The 20,727-nt window shown below is 37.2% G+C and overlaps 1 protein-coding gene across 5 annotated transcripts in view; it reads left to right on the forward strand.

The window, feature by feature from the left end:
- klc1a (kinesin light chain 1a) overlaps positions 1 to 20,727 on the forward strand; it is a 77,709-nt gene that overhangs the window by 40,809 nt on the left and 16,173 nt on the right. For 3 of the 5 annotated variants that reach the window (XM_080202581.1, XM_080202584.1, XM_080202583.1), the window contains exons 9-14: positions 981 to 1,080; positions 1,467 to 1,519; positions 2,071 to 2,138; positions 5,680 to 5,788; positions 6,410 to 6,571; positions 18,326 to 18,456. In XM_080202581.1, coding sequence (XP_080058707.1) covers positions 981 to 1,080; positions 1,467 to 1,519; positions 2,071 to 2,138; positions 5,680 to 5,788; positions 6,410 to 6,571; positions 18,326 to 18,456 — 623 coding nt within the window. Of the gene's footprint in view, positions 1 to 980; positions 1,081 to 1,466; positions 1,520 to 2,070; positions 2,139 to 5,679; positions 5,789 to 6,409; positions 6,572 to 14,131; positions 15,393 to 18,325; positions 18,457 to 20,727 lie in introns of those variants that run through there. The other 2 variants (XM_080202582.1, XM_080202585.1) reach the window with 2 other exon arrangements.

The raw sequence follows: 20,727 nt of genomic DNA on the forward strand, positions 1-20,727 counted from the left end.
CTTTCAGCCCAGGTCCCTGACACTGTGAGGCAGCAGTGCTACCATATTAGGGTCACTCATCTCCATGAATTCTCTCTCAACTAAATTGCCAACTAATCCTTTCTCAATGTGCAACACCCAGTCCAAGATGGCCTGTTCCCTTTTTTGGTTTCTCAATGTATTGTCCCAGAAAACCATCCCATGCACTCCAGAAATTCCTCCTCTACCATACTGTGACTAATTTGACTCTCTCAATCTATACGCAGATTAAAGTCAGATGTTCCTTTAGCATATGCATATCCGATTTCCTGTCTTATGCTTTTCCCAACATTATCATTACAATTTTTGGTGGTATACCTCCAATGTTTTTTTTTTGCCCCTTGTTTCTTCACTCAACCCATAAATTCCATATTGTCTATGCTCATATGTTCCCTCAATATTGTATCAGTATCATCTTTGATTAATAATGTAACTCCATCACCTCTGTCTGTCTGTCCTTTCTAAACACTGAATAGCTCTCAATGTTTAGCTCCCATCCTTGGTCAAGTTGGAGCCATGTCTCTGTAATGCCAACTATAATCATAGTCCTTTACGTCTATCTGCAACTAATTCATGCAGTTTGTTTCTAATCCCCTGTGTTTGGTACAAAACCTTAAGGTGAACACTTAACGTTTCTTTTCCTTTTCCTACTATTTTTTTTCTTGGTCTTTATCTGACAGGCCATGAGCTTACAGATGGTGGTTGAGTACAGTTCTGCTGCTGCTGCTGATGGCCCACAGTGCCTTGTAGCTGCTTGAGTTCTAGGTCTGTTCAAAGCCTATCCCATTTAGCATGATAGTTGTACCACATAACATGATGGGGGTATCCTCAATGTTTTCATGTTTTTTAACTTGGTTACTGAGCCAATGTTTTTTCTGATACATTGCACTACATTCAGCCTTTGTGCTGCAAACACATTTCTTGAATAAAATAACATTCTAATATGTTTTCTGTGTTTCTAGGCTTCTTGCTACCTAAAACAAGGCAAGTTCAAACAAGCAGAAACATTGTACAAAGAGATTCTCACTCGTGCTCATGAGAGGGAGTTTGGTTGTGTGGATGGTGAGTAGATTTTTAAAAAAATTCTGATGAGCAAAGTTTTACTAATGCCTGTTGCAAAAATCAGCATGACCTGTGTTTTGATTTCTCCTCCATTCACTATTTTTGTTTTGGTGGAGAAATTACATGTTACGTTTCCAGGTTTATGGTTGGTAGTGGAACAATAAAAATATGGCTGAAAGTACATGGATATTACATTCCCACTTTATCAGAATGTATCTTTTGATACTTTATTGCAAACCTTTTACTTTCTCATTATTGGAGAGTAAACATGTTTCATTTTTGAAATATTTTAAGGAAATTAATCAATGTGAAAGACCAAATTGTTGAAAATACGTAAAAGCTTAGTTTTGTGAATGTGTAAAAATAGCTTAATTTTCTTTCTCCAGATGAAAATAAGCCTATTTGGATGCATGCTGAAGAAAGAGAGGAACAATGCAAGGTAAGCATAACTTGGTTAACAAGATAACTTTGCTACTGTATTCGGTGTTGTTACAGAAAATGCCTTAGTTTGCTTCAGATGGATCATAAAATAAATCCATAAGATTATGCTGTAATGTTGTAAATGTATGAAAATACTACATGACTTAAACTTTTGTTTTAAAACGGAAGTTGGAAAATATTTTGCTGTCATAATATTACATGCACCATCTGTGATCAAGAGGACATGCATGATAGACAGGTTTTCCTAAACTGATTTGAGTGCACGCCTTATTTCCTTCCTTTTCCTTTTTCCTTTGGAAAATGTGACAAGACATTGAGTGTTTCTGTGGGTGTGCTTGGTGAAGCTGAAACATGAGAACGAAGAATTTTCTTTCCGGCTTTCCATAGCACATCATTTTGGAGCATCTGAGCACTTAACTACCAGAGGATTTTGAAATAATATTTTCCATATCACAAGTTCTAGACTTGATTATCTTTTTCATAAGCCTTAGTTTCATACATAAACCTGCTGTATATATTTGTTTGTATTGCATTTTGTATTCTACTTAGGGAAAACCAAAAGATGGCACCACATTTGGCGAGTATGGAGGCTGGTACAAAGCATGCAAAGTTGACAGGTATATTTCCACCTTTTTGTTTTGGAAAACCTGTAAATGGGAGGACACATCATATTTCTTAAGAGCTCAAAGGGCCATGCACTTTTTCCTCCTAATGTTCTTGTTGACCATTGCTTATTATGGAGATTTAATTACTCAATTTAGTAAGTTAAATGCAGCAGTAACCCTTTTCATTAATTCCCCAAAAAAGTGCACTTTGATATCAACAGGTTGGAGTGAAATAAGTTAAATCATCTATGTTTTTCACTACTAGCTTAGTATTTTTTTGAATCCCAGTAAAAGAGAGGCCTCGTGGAATCTTTAGACATTATACCGTTCCTCAACCAACATTTCTGCATGCTGTTTTCTATTTTCTAGATTTAGATACATATTTAGAGTAAAGTGGCATTGAGTATAAGAACTAGAAGTGCAGGAGTAGACCATCTGGCCCCTTGAGCCTGTTCTGCCATTCAATAAGATCATGGCTGATCGTTTTGTGGACTTAACTCCACTTATCCGCCTGTTCATCATCATCATATGGCTATATTCCTGCCACAATAGAGCCATCCATCTGTTAACTTTTCTTAATAAGCAGAAGTAACTAAATGTCCTGTGTACAAAGTTTTTAAATACTTATTCCCAAGGTCTAGGCCACACCACAACCCAGGAGAAAACAAATAACTGGATTAACATTAATTTACTAACTTACATAGATATCATTGTGTACCAGCCAGCCAATTAGTCCGTAACAAAAGGGTTACACCTATGTAACATGGAATTTGTTGTTTTTGCAACAATTTAAATTGCAATTAAACATTCTTTGGCTGTCAACATACCTAGTATAGCCCCAGATCCAGCAACCAAGTGTTATGAGTTAAATTCTAATAAAGATGCACAGTTAGTTTGAGAGGAATTATCGTACTTGAATCAAGCCAACTGTAAGCATGGAAAAACACAGCCAACGTGACAATTACTCAGTTGTCGAATCAGTGCAAGATCATACTGGCAAGGTGAGAACTGGAGAAAGAACAACCATGACTTGAATTTATAAAGCACTTTCAAGTAAAATGTCCAAAGGCGTTTCAAAGGAGCCCTGTCAAAACTGAAATCAATGGGAATTTGGGGAGGGGTTACTTTGGTTCAGGTTCAGAAACTCCAAAGTTTGGAGTTCACATTGATACGTTTTGCATCTTGAATTTGGCTAGATAATGATGGTGTTTCACTTTAAGTATGTTTCAAGCGATCTACAAAGGAGCTTTTGTCAAAACATTGTTTATTTAAGAATATAGTTAACATGTATAGTAAGACAATTAGCAAGAACTTTTATCAGTTACAAACAAGAAACAAAACAACCACTAATAATGCATAACTCTTAACAAATAAGAACATAAGAAATAGGAGCAGGAGTAGGCCATCTGGCCCCTCGAGCCTGCCCCGCCATTCAATAAGATCATGGCTGATCTGTCGTGGCTCAGTTCCACATTCCCGCCCTCTCCCCATAACCCTTAATCCCCTTGCCTATCAAAAACCTATCAACCCGTGTCTTAAAAATATTGAGCGAGGCAGCCTCCACCACTTCAACAGGCAGAGAATTCCAGAGATTCACCACCCTTTGAGTGAAGAAGTTCCTCCTCAATTCCGTTCTAAACCGCCCCCCCTTTATCTTGAGGCTGTGCCCTCTAGTCCTACTGTCCTTTCTGAGCGGGAAGAGCCTCTCCACCTCTACCCTATCCATCCCATTCATCATCTTATACGTCTCAATGAGATCTCCCCTCATTCTTCTAAACTCTAACGAGTACAAGCCTAGTTTATTCAGCCTCTCCTCATAGTTCAACCCCCTCAACTCCGGAATCAGCCTAGTAAACCTCCTCTGCACTCCCTCCAAGGCCAAAGTATCCTTGCCTAAGTGCGGCGACCAAAACTGCACACAGTACTCCAGCTGTGGCCTCACCAGTGCCCTATACAGCTGCAGCAAGACCTCCCTACTTTTATATTCAATCCCCCTCGCTATGAAGGCCAGCATTCCATTTGCCTTCCTGACCACCTGCTGCACCTGCAGGCTGGGTTTTTGCGACTCGTGCACAAGGACCCCGAGGTCCCTCTGCACCGTCGCATGCTGCAGTTTTTCGCCACGTAAGTAATAGTCCTTCCGACCGTTATTCCTACCAAAGTGGACAACCTCACATTTGCCAACATTAAATTCCATTTGTCAGTTCCTGGACCATTCACCCAGCCTATCTAGATCCTTCTGCAGACTCTCCGCGCAATTTGCCGTTCCACCAATTTTGGTGTCATCAGCAAATTTCGACACCATACACTCGGTTCCCTCCTCCAGATCATCTATAAATGGTGAATAGCTGAGGCCCCAGCACCGACCCCTGGGGCACGCCACTAGTCACCAACCGCCAATCCGAATAGCACCCATTGACCCCCACTCTCTGCCTCCTATTTGACAGCCAATCCTCTATCCACGCTAACACCCTACCCCCAACTCCATGCCCCCTGACCTTCTGTAATAACCTCTTGTGAGGCACCTTGTCAAACGCCTTCTGAAAATCAAGAAACACCACATCCACTGGCTCTCCTCTATCCACCACCCTAGACACATCCTCATAGAACTCCAATAAATTCGTCAGACACGACTTCCCCTTAACGAAACCGTGCTGCGTCTGCTCTACCAAACAATTCTCCTCAAGATGCCTCGCTATTTTCTCCTTGATCACGGATTCTAACATTTTTCCTACAACAGACGTTAAACTAACCGGCCTATAATTCCCCGCCTTTTGCCTGCCACCCTTCTTAAACAACAGTGTAACATTAGCCGTTTTCCAATCTTCCGGCACTTCCCCGGAATCCAGGGACGTTTGGAAAATAACCACCAAGGCATCCACTATCACCTCTGCCATTTCCTTCAGAACCCTTGGATGCATTCCATCCGGTCCTGGGGACTTGTCCACAATCAGTCCCTCCAGTCTGTCGAGCACCGCCTCTCTAGTAACAACAATGTCATTCAGGCCCTCCACTCCTACCATCTTTCCATCGTATTGATTTGTTCCAACCAAACCAATCCCATAGACAAAAGACCCTTCTTCACAGGTTTAACACAGCAAAAACTAATGTTTGTGATACTGGACTTGAGTCCTTTGGATGAATGCTGTGGGTCTCCTGACACTTGAGACAAGTTGAAGTCAGAGCAGGGAGATATTCTGATTAAACCACCAACAGGAGATTCTTCCCTTCAGAAAGGCAAGACTTTTAGATAACCAGCAGAATTTCCAAACAAAACAGGGAAAGAAAGAAACCTTCTTTTCAGCTTGCTGTTACTTCTAAAACTATGCTCTAACTGTATCCAAACGGGAAATGAAATCTTAAGTTCACTGGAAAGGAAAAAAGCTGTTCAAAAACACATGCAGGATCATAAAACAATTCAGAGCTAAAATGAACAGACCCCATTTGAGTTATTGAAGTAGCAATAACTTAATGAGGAAAAATGCCTCAAAAATCTTAACACTCTAAATACATTATTTTTGTTTGAAAATTTTACTTCAATCTCTCCAAACAGTCCGACAGTGACAACAACATTGAAGAACCTTGGAGCACTTTATAGACGTCAGGGCAAGTTTGAAGCAGCTGAAACATTAGAAGAAGCAGCTCGGAGATCTCGTAAACAAGTAAGCTTGGTTGCATAGGCGTATGTGTTACATGCTTATTACAGAATTAGGCCAAAATGTGGGCGGAAAGAAAAGTGGGCTTTACATTCCAAGCTGTTGCACGTTTTACTGATATAAAAACCAGAAAGCTAAATGCCAAAAAATTTAGAATCTGTCATTATTGACTCAATATTAAGAGTGCATATGGATATACAACAATTTGAGATTAAAATATAGCTACTTATTCCTTCATTTTTACTGTCAATGAGTCAGAATTCTGGAACTTCCTACCTGCACCCTGGGTGTACCTGCATCATATGGATGCAGCAATTCAAGAAGGCTCACCAACATCTTCCCAAGGTCAGCTCAAGATGAGCAATAAATGCCAGCTTAGCCAGCACCATCCATATCCCACAAAGGAATAAATTTAAAATCGCATCATAAGAGGAAGAATATTGTTCAAATGATCAATACATGTATTTTTATATGAACTTTTCAGTGAAGACAGTATTATAGTTCCATTAAACATTTTGAAATGATTCCTGGCATGCTTAATAAAGTTATTGTTTTCATAATTCAATCGTATTAACATAAAAGAAATATGAAAATAATTAAAATAAAATGAATATCTTTGGTCCACAGGGTCTTGATAATATTCATAAACAAAGAGTAGCTGAAGTACTTAACGATCCTGAAAGCATCGAAAAAAGAAGAAGCCGTGAAAGTCTAAATGCTGATGTGGTAAAATATGAAAGTGGCCCTGATGGTGGCGAGGAAGTGAGTATGGGCGTGGAGTGGAATGGGGTAAGTACAGTACACAGTCCACAGATCAGCAGCTTCTAATATCTTAGTAAAAGGACAAGAATAAATGTTTTCTTTGATATAAATTAACAACATCAGGTTTTCGTAGTTAGATTGGAATCTTAATGTTTTTAGTACTTGTTTGACAATAAATGAATAGTTGAACTGAGTAGATTTCTCAATTTAAAACTGATTGAACTTTTTCCAAATTAAAATTACTTTGTTCTGAAAATGGGCTGTTATTGAAATGTATTTCATTCCTAAGCAACTGTTGCATAATAACACACTGCGCACACACTTGTTGACAAAATAGAATGATGTTAGAAAACAGGAATGTTACTTGAGGATTTCACTTGAAGTTTATTTTAATTTAAACTATTGGGAGTTGAGCTTGTTAATTTAACTTTACTACAGACACAGAATATTTACAGGAAGAATTTCGCTTCAAAAGGTCTCTGCATGTAAATAAAATTGCAATAAGATCGGCATACTTTAAGCATACACTTGAAAAACAATTTTCTGAAATAATTCTGTGGAAAGCTCAATTGCAGGAAATAAATTTGATTAATTTATTAACATTGATTTTACATTATATGTTTGTTGTAAGAATGCAAAATTAGGATAAAGGAACTGTAGCAAGAAATTGCAATGCAGTTCTAAATTGAGTCCTAAGCTTGCCATCTTTACCCTAAGGGTTACATAGTAAATTGAATTTAGCTGTAGTTGAGTTTTCAGATCTTCTAGTGGTCAGGCCTGGAGCAGATTGGCTGTCTTGGTTGGCCACCCTTTTGCTGGGCTTAGAGAGAATAAATCTATTGAGGAAATGGGGAAGGAAAAGCTTTTAAGTTATTTCTAAATGGTGACCTTGAAATTGAGCTGTAGAATGAGAGAAGGCCATTTGATTTGTAGGATTTGTTCTGAAAATGCATTGAAGCACTTTTGTGCTTGTTTATTAATAATGTGAAAATGCTTCAACTCTTGAGAGTTATTAACTGATTATTTTGTGCCTGCAATTCCTGATAAAACTCATATTTTTGGCTTGAGCATTGAAAAGCTTTTGTTATAGCACTAGATGTCATTGAGTTTCTAAGTTATATTAATATTGTATGGGTAAAAGCTATTTTGATATTTTTATGCACATAATGTACTTGGATTTATGACTGAGAAAGGAATCTTTTGTGACCAGGACTTCATTTTTGACAGAAATATAAAATTGAAATACCAAACTAAGGTATTGTATGTCATAAAAGATCTGGCAGTGAGAATTTGTATTTATTTCACATTGGAGACATTTTTCTTACTTCATAAAATGGAGTATTCCATTTATGTGACCAGTTACAACATAATATATTCCTTGCATGACAAAATTCACATGCATAGTTTTGCATTTTTGAAAAGAATGAACTAAATTTGGCCAAATGCACTTCTAATTAAAATTATATAACATTGATGCAGAAAATGTGTAGTGTGTTATTTAGCACCACACAGGCTATATACGTTATTAACTGCTATATTTTGCTCCTACTTTTGATGGGTATTGAGTGTGGGCATTGTGATAAAGATAGTGTTGTTTCCTAGAAACTTACTGCCAAGCGAACTAATCAGAATTGTGTTTTGACTAATCAGTGTCTTTCTCCTTTTTGAATTCCATGAGGAAATGCAGAGACTAGAGGTTTATCTTTTGTAAATTATGTAGTTTATGTTGGTACTGTGTACTGTACAGCTCTCTATATTTCTCTTGTATTTGGCATGCTCACTTTTTCAAATATATAATCACGTTGGTCTAATTGTGAACATAGGTTGTAAATAATTTTTTTGCTTGTATGTTTTTATATTTTAAATTGTACATTATGGCTAACACTATTTCTGGGTCATTTCTCTACTGTCATATTGGCTGTTAGAAATACCTTTTTTAGAACAAGATGATTCTTTTCATCCACTATAATGGACTAACTATAAAATAAACTATTAATTGACTAATGTTGTTCATACTTAAGAAGATTTCATTCAATTAATCCCTGTCTCCACACTTTTATTTAAAAACTTGTTCGTTTCACTTATGATTTGAATATCTAAAGTCTAAGTTCAGTCTTGAGTGTAACTATGCCAGCATATGAACTACATAATTTACTTTTGGTTGCTATTTTAATCTTTTCTTTAGATAAAACAGTTACATAATCACAACAAATTGGCACAATTAGCTCATAACTTGTATTGTCACATTTCCCCTTTTAAATGAATCAGTCACAATGTTTTACATTTAATTTGTGTATATTTTAAGTTTTTTATTCTGATCATCCACATGTACTGTAAATTCACACTTTTAAAGGGATTTGTTTAAAATTTTATTTTAACCGTGCTAACATTCTTCACAACATGCACGGGGAAAAGGATAAACCATCAGTTCAACTTAATTGATAAAATTGAAATCTATGTTAATTTGGAATAAGAACGAAATTTTAAAAATGCTTCTATTTTAAGATTCTAAAAATAATGGGATTTTAATGTTTTTCTCTTGAAAAATGACTTATACAATTTTTTAATATTTTAATTCAATATTGTTTTGAGTTGACTGTTCCCACATTGGTATAGTACAAGATTTAGGAATGTTAATTCTCATCCTTCTGACACTTCTCACATGCACAGTGCCTTTCTTCAAAATTTCACTTTGGGCATTGCTCAAGTCTGAACATTAATGCTGAAGTAAAAACTATGTTGGCCAATGCTAATTTCTATCTATATGAATTTATCGCCGGTGCTTTACTGACACGAGTTTTCAAAAGTAAGTTCAAAACAGCAAAGTTTTTTTGCATAGCCTCTGTGGGAGCAGGCGACACAAGTAAGATTTTTTTCCCTCTTTTTTCTCCCCCTCCTCTGCCCTTTGAAATCATTTTCAAATTCAAACTGGTTTTGCCATGCACTGGACCGATCTCTGGAGCCTATGAAAATTACAGTTTTTGGATTATAAATCAAGTAGAATGATCAGTCAATTGGGCACAGTAATTCAGTTATAGTTGAATGATGTCTGGTGATCAGACTTGCATTTGATTTGTATGTGCAGTTACCTCCCAAAGTAACAGGTATTCTAGATGCAGGGATTTAAGTTTTCAAACTAACAAATCACTTAATAGTCCTTTTTTAGCAGGGTTTGCAAGACATGTCCAATGTTTAGACTGGATACATATGTATCTTTAGTCCTGATCCACTTTAAATAGTTCCAATAATTTAGTAACCAATAGACTGCATTTTTTTAGACACTTACTAAAATTGTCAGTATTTTTCATTTTGATTAGCTAATTGTGAAAGATTTTTCAGGTAAATTCCTATTTTTTGATCATTGTTATCCTTTTTTTTTTCTTCACCCCAACATGGTAACATAGGACTTTGAAAAATAGAATAGTATTTAATAGACCAAGAAAGATTTGGGTATCTGAGTCTGCCTCCTGGCTTCATCCTTCCCTGAACAGGTCAGTGAAGTTGAAGGCAAATGTTGTCTTGCAGGGCAAAATGCTCTGCTGAAGTGGGGAAGGTTTTCTCTTTTCACTGAAAAGCACTAGGTGAAGTGTAGGGAATTGTATGCTGAGTAGTTTTATCTTGTGTACAAAAAACAATTTTCACACAGATGGTAATGCAAATTATTACTATTTCCTGATGATTCTAGAAATTGATTATTTTGTGTCTAGCTTCCTCTAAGAAAAGGTCAGCCTACTGCATCTTTGAACACCAAAGCACACTGTTGGGGTGCAGAGATTATCTAATTGCAAGGTGTGAATGAAACAAGGAAACTGGATCCAACAGTTGTTAAAAGGCACTTAACTCCTGGATCCAACAGTCCTTGCCTTCATCATCTACAAAGTTTTCCAAGGCTCAGAAATCTCAGCTGGCTAGAGTTGGCATCAGAATTCAAATTTTTAACATTCCACTAGACCCATGAATGCCTGTCTTGGGCTTTTTCTGATCTGTGTTAATAACCTTGACTTGGACACAATTTCAGGATTTGCAAATGACAAACAAAGTGTTGTGAACTGTGAGGAGCATGGTGATAAAACTTCAAGAGGACATAGGAAAAAAATGTAATGGACAGATGAAATTTAATAGAGAAAAGTGGAATGTAATGAAATGAGGAAAGGCAGTATAAAATAAATACAGTTCTAAAGTGGTGCAGAAGTAGTGGGACTTGGGGATATGTGTGCACAAATATTTGGGTGATAGGAGAGATTGAGAAAGTGGTTTATGAAGCATATGGGACTTAATAAATAAAACCAAACAGTATAAAATCACAGTGGCGATCACTGATTTGGCATCAACAAGGGTACTGTGTCCAATTTTAGCCACCACATTTTAGGAAGGATGTGAAGGTGTAATAGAGGGTGCAGAGGGTACTCGTCTAGTTCACTAATGTCCTTTCATTCAGGAAGCCTGACATCCTTGCTGCTTTACTGGTATGTGACTCCAGTTCCACAGCAATGTGGTTCACTTAATTGTCCCTTGAAAAAATCTAACATGGTACTCCATTCCAGGACAAGTATGGATGGATAATAAATGCTGGCCTTGCCAGTGATCCTCACATCCCGAGAACCAAAGGGCGGGGGGAGGCTAGTGGGAACAAAAACATTCAAATGGTTCCAGGGATGGGAGATTTTCGTCCCAACTTCTCCAATCTATCCATGTACCTGCTGTTTTTGGAGAAGTTTGAGAAGATTTTTGATAGAGGTTCAAATACTTGTGATAGGAAAAACTAGTCAAGAACCAGTGGATTGCCAGAAAAAAAACCAAACGTAACATTTTTATGTGCTCAAGTGTTTCGGATCTGGAATGCACTGCCTAAGAATGTGGTGCAAGCCCATTCAGTCATGGCTTTCAAAAGGATATTGAGTAATATCTGAAGAGAAAACCTCTACAGGGTTACTGAGAGTAGCTGGGGAAGTGGGATTGGATGAATTGGTCTTGCAGAGAGCTGACAAAGACCCAGTGGATAGAATGATCTCTTCCTGTGATGTAACCATTCAATGATGCAAGGACATTCCATCCTCCCCAACCTAGTTACTGGGTAAATTTCCTAAATTGGTTTCACTTAAAATGCATCGCAAATATATTGAGAGTCACAGAATTGTTACAGTGCAGAAGGAAACCATTTGGCGCATTGTGTCTGCAATAGCTTTTTAAATGGACAGTTCGCCTCGTGATATTCTCCTACTGCCTTCCTGTAACTCTGCACATCATTTATTTTCAAATAATTATCTAATTCCGTCTTAAATGTTGCCATTGAACCTGTCTCCACCACACCACCAGACAATGCATTCCATGTCTTAACCACTTGCTGTGTGAAAATGTTTTTTTCTTCTATCACTTTTTGCTTCTTGCACCAACTATCTTAAATCTATGCCTTCTGATTCTCGGACCTTCTGCCAGTAAGAACAGTTTCTTTCTGTTTACGTCATCCAGACCTCATTATTTTTAAGTACTTTTATTCAATGTTCTCTCAGCCTTTTCTTCCAAGGAGGAAGAGTTCCAACTTCTCCAATCTACCTTCATAACTGAAGTTTCTCATCACTGGAATCATTCTCATCCATTTCTTCTGCACCCTCTACAATGTCTTCACATTCTTCCTAAAACGTGATGCCCAGAAATATATGCAGTGTTCTGTCTAACATCTAACGAGTGCCTTGTACAAGTCAATATAACCTCCTTGCTCTTGTATTTTCTGCCTCCATTAATAAAACCTAAGACACGACGTGCTTTATTATTTGTTCCCTTAACTCGTCATGCCATCTTTAATGATCCAGATACTTATACACCCAGGGCTCTCTGCTCCTACGCCCCGTGAGAGGTGTATCCTTTATTTTATTCTGTCTCACCTCTCATTTCCTCATTGAACTACACCTGGCACCTATTTTCCTGTTCTAACAACTTGTCCATGTTCTTTTACACTGTCCTCATGGTTTCTAATGATAAGTTTTGTACTATCTGTAAACTTTGAAATTATTCCCTGTATATTAAGATCTAGGTCATTAATATATATCCTTGGGAGGCGGTAGCCTAGTGGTATTATCACTCAATTATTATTCCAAAAACTCAATTTATGTTCTGGGGACCTGGGTTCAAAACTCGTCACAGCTGATGGTGGAATGTGAATTCCATAAAAAATATCTGGAGTTAAGAATCTACTGGTGACCATGAAACAATTGTCAATTGTTGAAAAAGCCCTTTTGGTTCACTGATGTCCTTTAGCGAAGGAAAGCTGCTGTCCTTACCCATTCTGACCTCCATGTGACTTTGGAGTCACAATGTGATTGACTCTCAACTGCCCTCTAGGGATGGGCAATAAATACTAGTCAGCCAGCAATGCCTGTGTCCCATGAAATGAATAAAGAGCAAGAGTCCCAATACTGACCCTGGGGAACTCTACTAGAAACCTTCCTGCATCCTGAAAAACATTAATTAAGCTTTACTTTGTTTCCTGTCACTCAGCTAATTTAACAGTATGTTCATTTCATTTTTGATAAAAATGCAGACTCAAGAAGAAACAGAAATTATTGCCCCAATTTTTGCAGTGGGTTTCTGTCAGCAAACCGTCAGTCTATGCTGTCATCACTCCTCTGAAACGACTGCAACTTTTAGCATATGGACAGATAAATGCAAAACTGTGAAATTGCGGTCTGTCACTCAGTGTTCTTCCACAAACTGTGCTGTTGAATGCCTAACCAGTTCCCCTTCTCTTCCTCCCCGCCCCCCCCAGTTTACAAAGATATGAACGATTGTAGAACAATCCAGCCTGACCCCTGAACAGCAATACCCTGTGCTTTACAGTATAAACACTCCCCATCCCACCTGAAAGCCACTGAGAAAGGGGAAAAATGCAGAACAATTGTGTGGGGGGGATTTCTTTCCCATCCTTTTTAGGTGATCAAAACTAATCCAGAGGAGCACTTTGGTCCGGGTTAATATCAGGCAGTATCTACTATTTGTAGGTCTCTCTGCCTCAACCAGAAACTATCCAGCTCTCGCTTGAAGGGCAACATCACTAAAACTGGTCATTGTCACTTTCCTGGGATGTTGCTGTGTTCCATTAGCTGCTGCATTTCCTACATTACAAAAGTGACTGCACTTCAACTGAATTAGCTGTAATGTTATTTGGGATAGTCTAGAGAGAAAAATACTAGACAAATGCAAGCCTCTCTTCCTTTACCTTCTCTCTTCATTTTTCCTCCCTCCATTTCCCTTTGGCCTATTTTGTCCCCACATGCTTTTGTCCTACCCACTTCCCTATTGCTTCTGCTTTCTTGCTGCTCAGTTGTTCTAAAACTTCACTTTTTCCCTCATCACTTTTAAGGGGTGGCATAATAGTCCCAGCACATCCAATAAATATGTTTAGTAACTGGCACATTTAAGCACAAGTGCCAGACTAGCAAGTGATGAGCATCAAGTATAACCTTTGACCTAGAAATATTGTTAGTGTAATTTCCTTAAATAATTGAAATTGTGTAATTTCCTTAAACAATTGAAACTGTTGAAGCTTTTGCAACAGTTTTGACTTGTTTTCTTTCCTCTTTTGTCTGCCAGGCATAGAAATCCTTTGTGATACTAATTATGTCTCCGGCATGAAGGGCATGCACCATCTTCAGGCTTTAACTTCTCTGCAGTACTGCAATTTCTAACTTTGTCTACCCTATACTTTGTTTACTGAGAACTGTTTCAAGGCTGTTGTAATTCTGCAGAGTAGTTTATTGTATATTTGTAGCCTTGGTCTATCTGTTCAAAATTATTCATTACCAGAATTGACTGATTCTTGCGCTAACAAAAATGCTATCTGTGTATAAATCATTGGAGGCCTACACTTGAAAATTAAAACACATTTAATACTCACATAAAAGCAAAATGCTGCAGATGCTGGAAATCTGAAATAATAACATAAAATGCTGGAACAAATTTAGCAGGTCTGGCAGCATCTGTGGTGAAAGAAATAGAGTTAGAATCTTAATGTCTTAAGACAAAATGTTAACTCTTATCTCTCCACAGATGCTGCTAGAGCTGCTGAGTTTTTCTGGCATTTTCTGTTTTATTTACTACTTGACTGTTTATTTTATCACGGTCATGTTCACTGAATTATTAGGCTCGAGTGGCCTCCATTTGAGAATTTTATGGGTTTGGCATCTTTGTTATGTAATAGCAAGACAGACCTTCCAATGCTTCAGTGTATAAAATGGCCAGTAATGGTTGCTGTCAAATTAGGAAAAGTATTGATGAAGTAGCATGATGTGGTATGCAGTCAAAAAACTGTAAAAACTAGGCATGTTCTTTGTGATCAACTTATTAAAATTCTTGTGATCTATCTAAGATTCTTTTAAAAACGTTGTTAAAATGTTTTTATTCTGGGGTGGAATTTTGTGTCTAATCTTGGTGCATTCGTAAACTGATCTTTGCTAGTTTCATGACTGTCCAGTGGTATGTGTGATTGTCTCTTTTCTAACTCCTAATAAACCAGCTCTGTGTCTAACTGATCTGTCTTTTGCCTCTGGTCTGCTTTGTGATGTTTACTTCAATGCACTCTCCACATAGAACTCCAGGGCTTGCTAAATATATTGTTATAAATTTGAAAGAACACTCTTAAAATATTATTCTTCCCTACAACATGAGATATCATAACTTGGACGTAACTTAATCATAAACTGACGTCTACTTCATTAAGGAGTCTTAACAACTAATTTTTCTTAAATTAAAAACAAAAGGAACAGGTAGAAAAAATTGAGCATCAAATCATTGTCTGTTCCAAAGCTGAGTAAATATAAATTTATTGAGTTTTAGAAAGTGTTGAGCCTTAATCAGATTGCTGGAGGTTTTAACAAATTTAAAATTTAAATTTAAGCTGAAAGGTTTTATTTTCCCATAACATACAAGATTTGTGGGCATCACAGTAGCATTTTAACAACTTTTGACAGTCCAGATATTTTAAAATTTTCCTCAATGTTTTGTAGCATTTCTAAAGAGGGACGAGGAGATCACAATAATAACTTTTAATTTGCCACGTTACATACTTTTCATTTGCAAAGTATTGCAATGATCTCCTGGAAAAAAAAGTCTTTGCTCCCTCCATGGAAAACTGACTTTTTTCCAAAACAATATTAGCATATATTACATAGTATTTATAGCACAGAAATAAACATTTATTATTGATGCTCCACATAAGTTGTCCTGGCCTTTCATATCAACCTATCCTCTATCCTATTCTCCTTCATGCACTTATTCAAACTCCCTTAAATGCATCCATGCCATTTACCACAACTATTCCATCTGGTAATAAGGTTCATTTTCTAGCCACTATGGATAAAGAAGTTTCTCCTGAATTCTTTATTGGATTTATTAGTAACTACCTTTACATTTATGCTGTGGAGTTTTGTACTGACTTTTCAAGTGTAAACATCTTCTCTACATCTAGTCTATCCCCTCCATAATATTAAAAGCTTCAATCAGGTCACCTTTCAGCTGCCTTTTTTCTGAGTCCCAGCATGTTCAATATTTACTGATGGTTCTAATCCCTCAGTTCAAGGTCCATTGTCTTTGTACATTTCCTCTCTCAAAGCTTCTATATCCTCTTTGTAATATGGAAATTAGATCCATGCATGGTACTCAATATATTTGTCAAAAGTAGTAGATTGATGGGACCAAAATTTGAAACACCTGTAATTGAAGGTAATGATGGAATAATAGATACTTAACTTCCTGAACAAAATGTACAAAATCTTGAGTGGATTTGCATTCAGCCTCAAAAAGCCATTCACTATAATTGGGGAGGAGAAGAAATATGGTATAGAGATTAAAAACTTCATGTTAAGAGCAAGCCCCACTACATCTCTTAATAGTTGATGGTCACACCCAGTGTGACACTAGTGTATACAAATCAGTAAGTTCCAAAGTTTGATTCATGATCTATGCTAAATGACGTAATTTCAGACCTAACCTAAAGTGCAACAGCTGGCCTTAGTGCCCTGGTGTTGGGAGATGAAAATCAGGTTCTTGTAGCTGACTGCTATCCAGTGACCCCTTCCTGAAAAGTAATCATGTGGATCTCACTCAGCTGTGATGCATTCTACAGTCAATAACCTGTCAGCAGTATTTTTGAGATTTGTACGGAATAAATGTTCAGTCAGGGGAGATATCAAAAATGCGGGTGTAGGTGGAATTGTACTCCAGCAGATGTCAATACATTCATGAATAAAGAGGGAATATGAAAGAACTGTTATTACATTTTGTAATTATGTAATATCAACAAGAAAAGTTGGGAAAAAGTAATGGTTCTGGGCAGCTGGATACAAGATGCTCAATTCTAGCATTTTAAAAAATAAAGACTATCTATTTCCCAAGGTGCTGGGAATTCATTTCAGCGAGAATTTAAGATGCGTAACCGTAGCTATATATAGTGTCCTGTAAGATTCAAAAGCATTGAACTATATTAGGAAGGTAAATAAGCTGTTTTGTCTGACAACATACAGCAAATCTGAATTTGAGTTGTGCATTTATTCAAAGTATTTTAAATTCACTCAATGTTATTGCATGATTTAATTTCTGTAATATTTAGTGCAAACTAACTTGTATATGTATGGCTGTTCTAAAAGACAATGTAGTATAAGTAAGGCTGAGATGTTGGGACAATTAATATCACGTCAACTATGTTAAAAGTAATAAATTATCGAGATCCCTAATTATTGGGAGAAAAAGGTGCATGACCAATACAAGATACATTGACTGTTATAATTTAGTGACTTACAACTGATTAACCTATATTTTATTGAAAAAGACATGAATTGTATATTATTCAACACCATCCAGTATATAAATCAGATTTAGAATTTTAAAAAAGGAAAATATGGAGGTATGTTGATCATTGTTGTAGTAAAAAGTATCCACTCTGGAGTCTGGGAGCCTCTAGTAAGCAAAGATTTTATTCAAGCAAATGCTGGGTTCTCCCAGGGTGTGTCTCAGATACAAAGAATGTGTAACATATTTATATAATTTAGTCATATTTCCATATATAGCTTAGTACAAGCTTCAGTTGTACACCTAATGAATTAACTTGTTCAGGCTGCAGATGTTCTGTTATCTCACTGGGAGACCGAGTCCGTTAGCTCTAATGCATCCCCGCCTGTGCTCTTATCGTCCTAATATTTGATTACCTGTCCAGTAACCATGATTAAGTTTCATGGCTTGTGATGTTTAGTTGGATCCCATAGTATTGGCTATCATGTGTATTGTGTAGGCTTTATTTCCCATTGTTCCTAGCAAAAGCTCTCACAACTACATTTGTTTATTAATGCATGTCTTAATAATTTTAACATAAGATCATTTCAATTACCCAATTCAGGCAGTATCAACAGAGGAAGGAACAGAGTTTGTGCTTCAGGTTAGAATAGATTAGGTTTAGAAAAGTTGTTGCAAACAGCTGATCATAATTCGATAATAGAATTCTGTATTGACAAAGATCCCTAATGGAGATGATTTTGGAAAATTTGTACAGCATAATTTTATAATTCTTAAAAAAAAAATTCACAATTGAACTTTGGAGATACAAAATACATTTTTGCATTTAATGAATTCTTGTATGTATTGGTAGTTGGGAGAGTTGCTCCCATCTCATCGAGAAGTATGAAACTTATTAGTAACACTTTATGGTCCTATGTATGTTGCTCAGTAATGTTGAGGCTTACTCCAAAGATTTTGCTAATAACGTTAAAGTAGACATATTTTGTATTTGGTTTTCAGGATGGAACCGGATCTCTGAAACGTAGTGGCTCCTTCAGCAAACTTCGTGCCTCTATCAGACGCAGTAGTGAAAAACTAGTCAGAAAACTGAAAGGTGGAAGTCCACGTGATAATGAGCCAAAGAATTCTGGGTAATTATTCATTTTGAATATGTAGTGATTCTGATTTTGACTTTGGCATAAAGCTATGAATATTGTAGAGGTTATAATGAAAATATAATTAGGATACATGCATATGAAATGTGACAGTCACAGGAAGAAGGAAGATTTGCATTTATATAGCTTCTTTCACATCCTAAGAATGTTCAAAACAGCCAGCAAAGTACTTTTTGATGCGCAGTTACTATTCTGTAAGAAATAACTTGTTAATGAGCAGTTAGCCATGAGTATTGTGTACAATTCTGGTTGCCACACTGCCGGAAGGATGTTGATGCATTGGGAAGGGTACGGATGAGATTTACCAGGATGTTGCCTGGTTTGGAGGATATACACTATAAAGAAAGATTGAACAAACTTGGATTGTTTCCATTGGACCATTGAAGGATAAGAGGGGACCTGATAGAAGTTTGTAAGATTATGACAGGCTTGGATAGAGTGGATAGTCAGAATCTTTTTCCTAGGGTTGAAGAGTCAATTATTTGGGGACATAGGTTGAAAGTGAAAGGGTGCAAGTTTTTCACACACAGGATGTTGAATGCCTGGAACACGCTGCTGGTGGAGATGGTGGAAGCAGATTCTAAGTGTTCAGGAGGCATCTGGATAAGTACATGAATAGGCAGGGAATAGAGGGATATGGACCATGTAGAGGCAAGAAAATATCAGATTAGACATCTGTGCTGGCACAAATTTGGTGGGCTGAAGGGCAAGTTCCAGTGCTGTACTGCTCTTTGAATAAAATGAGCTTTGCTACTGAGAGCCAGTTTTAGCAAAGCTTGTGAAATGGGCAGAAGATAGTAATACAATATTGTAGGAAAAAAAGCAAATAACATTCAACATAGTTTTGCCTTCCATAATTTTGTAACCGCGATTCCTTTTCCTCCCTGGTCTATCCAGATGAAATAATTTACACTTGTGCAGTCTCCATTATTTTATCAGTCCCAGTCAAATCACTTGGAGTCTGTGCTTTTCTAACTTGAACAGTACCAAATTTTTTTTAAACCCATCTAAATCCAAGTACTAATGTGAGCCTTTAGAGTCATTGTGAAGGTGGCAGGACAGGTTCAGAGATTGGTTAATAAAGCATGTAGTATCCCAGGTTTTATTAAAGGGTATAGGCAGCAAGAGCAAGGAATTTGTATGTTGAACTTTAAGACACTAGTTTTGCCTTAACTGGAGCATTGCATCCAGTTGTGGATAGCACACTTTAGAAACAATATGAATGCATTAGTGTGTATGCAGAAAAGATTCATGAGAATGGCTCCAAGAATAAGAAACTTGCAATATGAAAATGGATTGGAGAAGTTAACACTGTCTTCTGTGGAGAGAAGAAAGCAGTGAGGAATTTTGATGCAGGTATTCAAAATGAAAGTAATTGGCAAAAAAGTGATATCAAAAAACTTTTTTTTATGCAGTATCTGGTTAAGGTATGGAATGCACTGTCTGAGTGTTCGGTGCAGGCAGTTTCAATTCCCCTACCCAATAACAGGCCACCTGCCCCAAGTCTCCCTCATAGATGACTACCTTTTATAGTCCCACCAATTGTGGACCATCTCCTCTCAGCCTTTCTGTCTACCATCCAGACTGTTGATTTGCTGGAGCTGCACACATATTTAGGCAATGGTACTTCATCACATTCCTGACTTGGTGGAGGAGGGAGGGAGAGCGGTGGTTGGGGAGAGGACCCCTTCATCAATGGGTGCAAAGGTGTTCATGCCCAATGGCTAGGGGGAGTCGATGATCAAGAAGTGGAGAAGAAGGCAATAGATGTGGAGGAGACAGCTCAAGATGCCCAAGCCATCTATCAATGGCCAGCCATGGTGGAGGTGGTTTTGGATAGAAAGCCCATTTAAGTCTGGCATGTACACAATATAAATTTTCTCCAGTTTTTCAGTAGTAATTGGGTGGGAGATCCCCTTCTACGTTTAAGGAGTATGAAGTGAAGTGGCAGGAGACTGGAGCATAAACACTAAAACAGATTCTCAAGACCAAAAGGCCTCTTTTTATTTTAGAATTCTGTATAGTTCAGTGTCATTTTTTCCAACCAGAGAACTGAGACAAATTCTTGAATATGGGGGTAGAGTGTGTGAAAGACAAGCGAGGGAAAATAATTGAATTCGCATGTCTGTTATTAATTTCAGTTGTTTAAAAAAGTTTTGTCAAAGTACAAAGCATCTGAGGTATAAGGTAACTGCCAAAAGTCATGAACTTAGATATGAAGAAATATTAACTTGTCTAGTAAAAGCA

Source organism: Carcharhinus amblyrhynchos, chromosome 14, assembly GCF_965287045.1.
Source record: "Carcharhinus amblyrhynchos chromosome 14, sCarAmb.v2.hapA, whole genome shotgun sequence".
Taxonomy (NCBI): domain Eukaryota; kingdom Metazoa; phylum Chordata; class Chondrichthyes; order Carcharhiniformes; family Carcharhinidae; genus Carcharhinus; species Carcharhinus amblyrhynchos.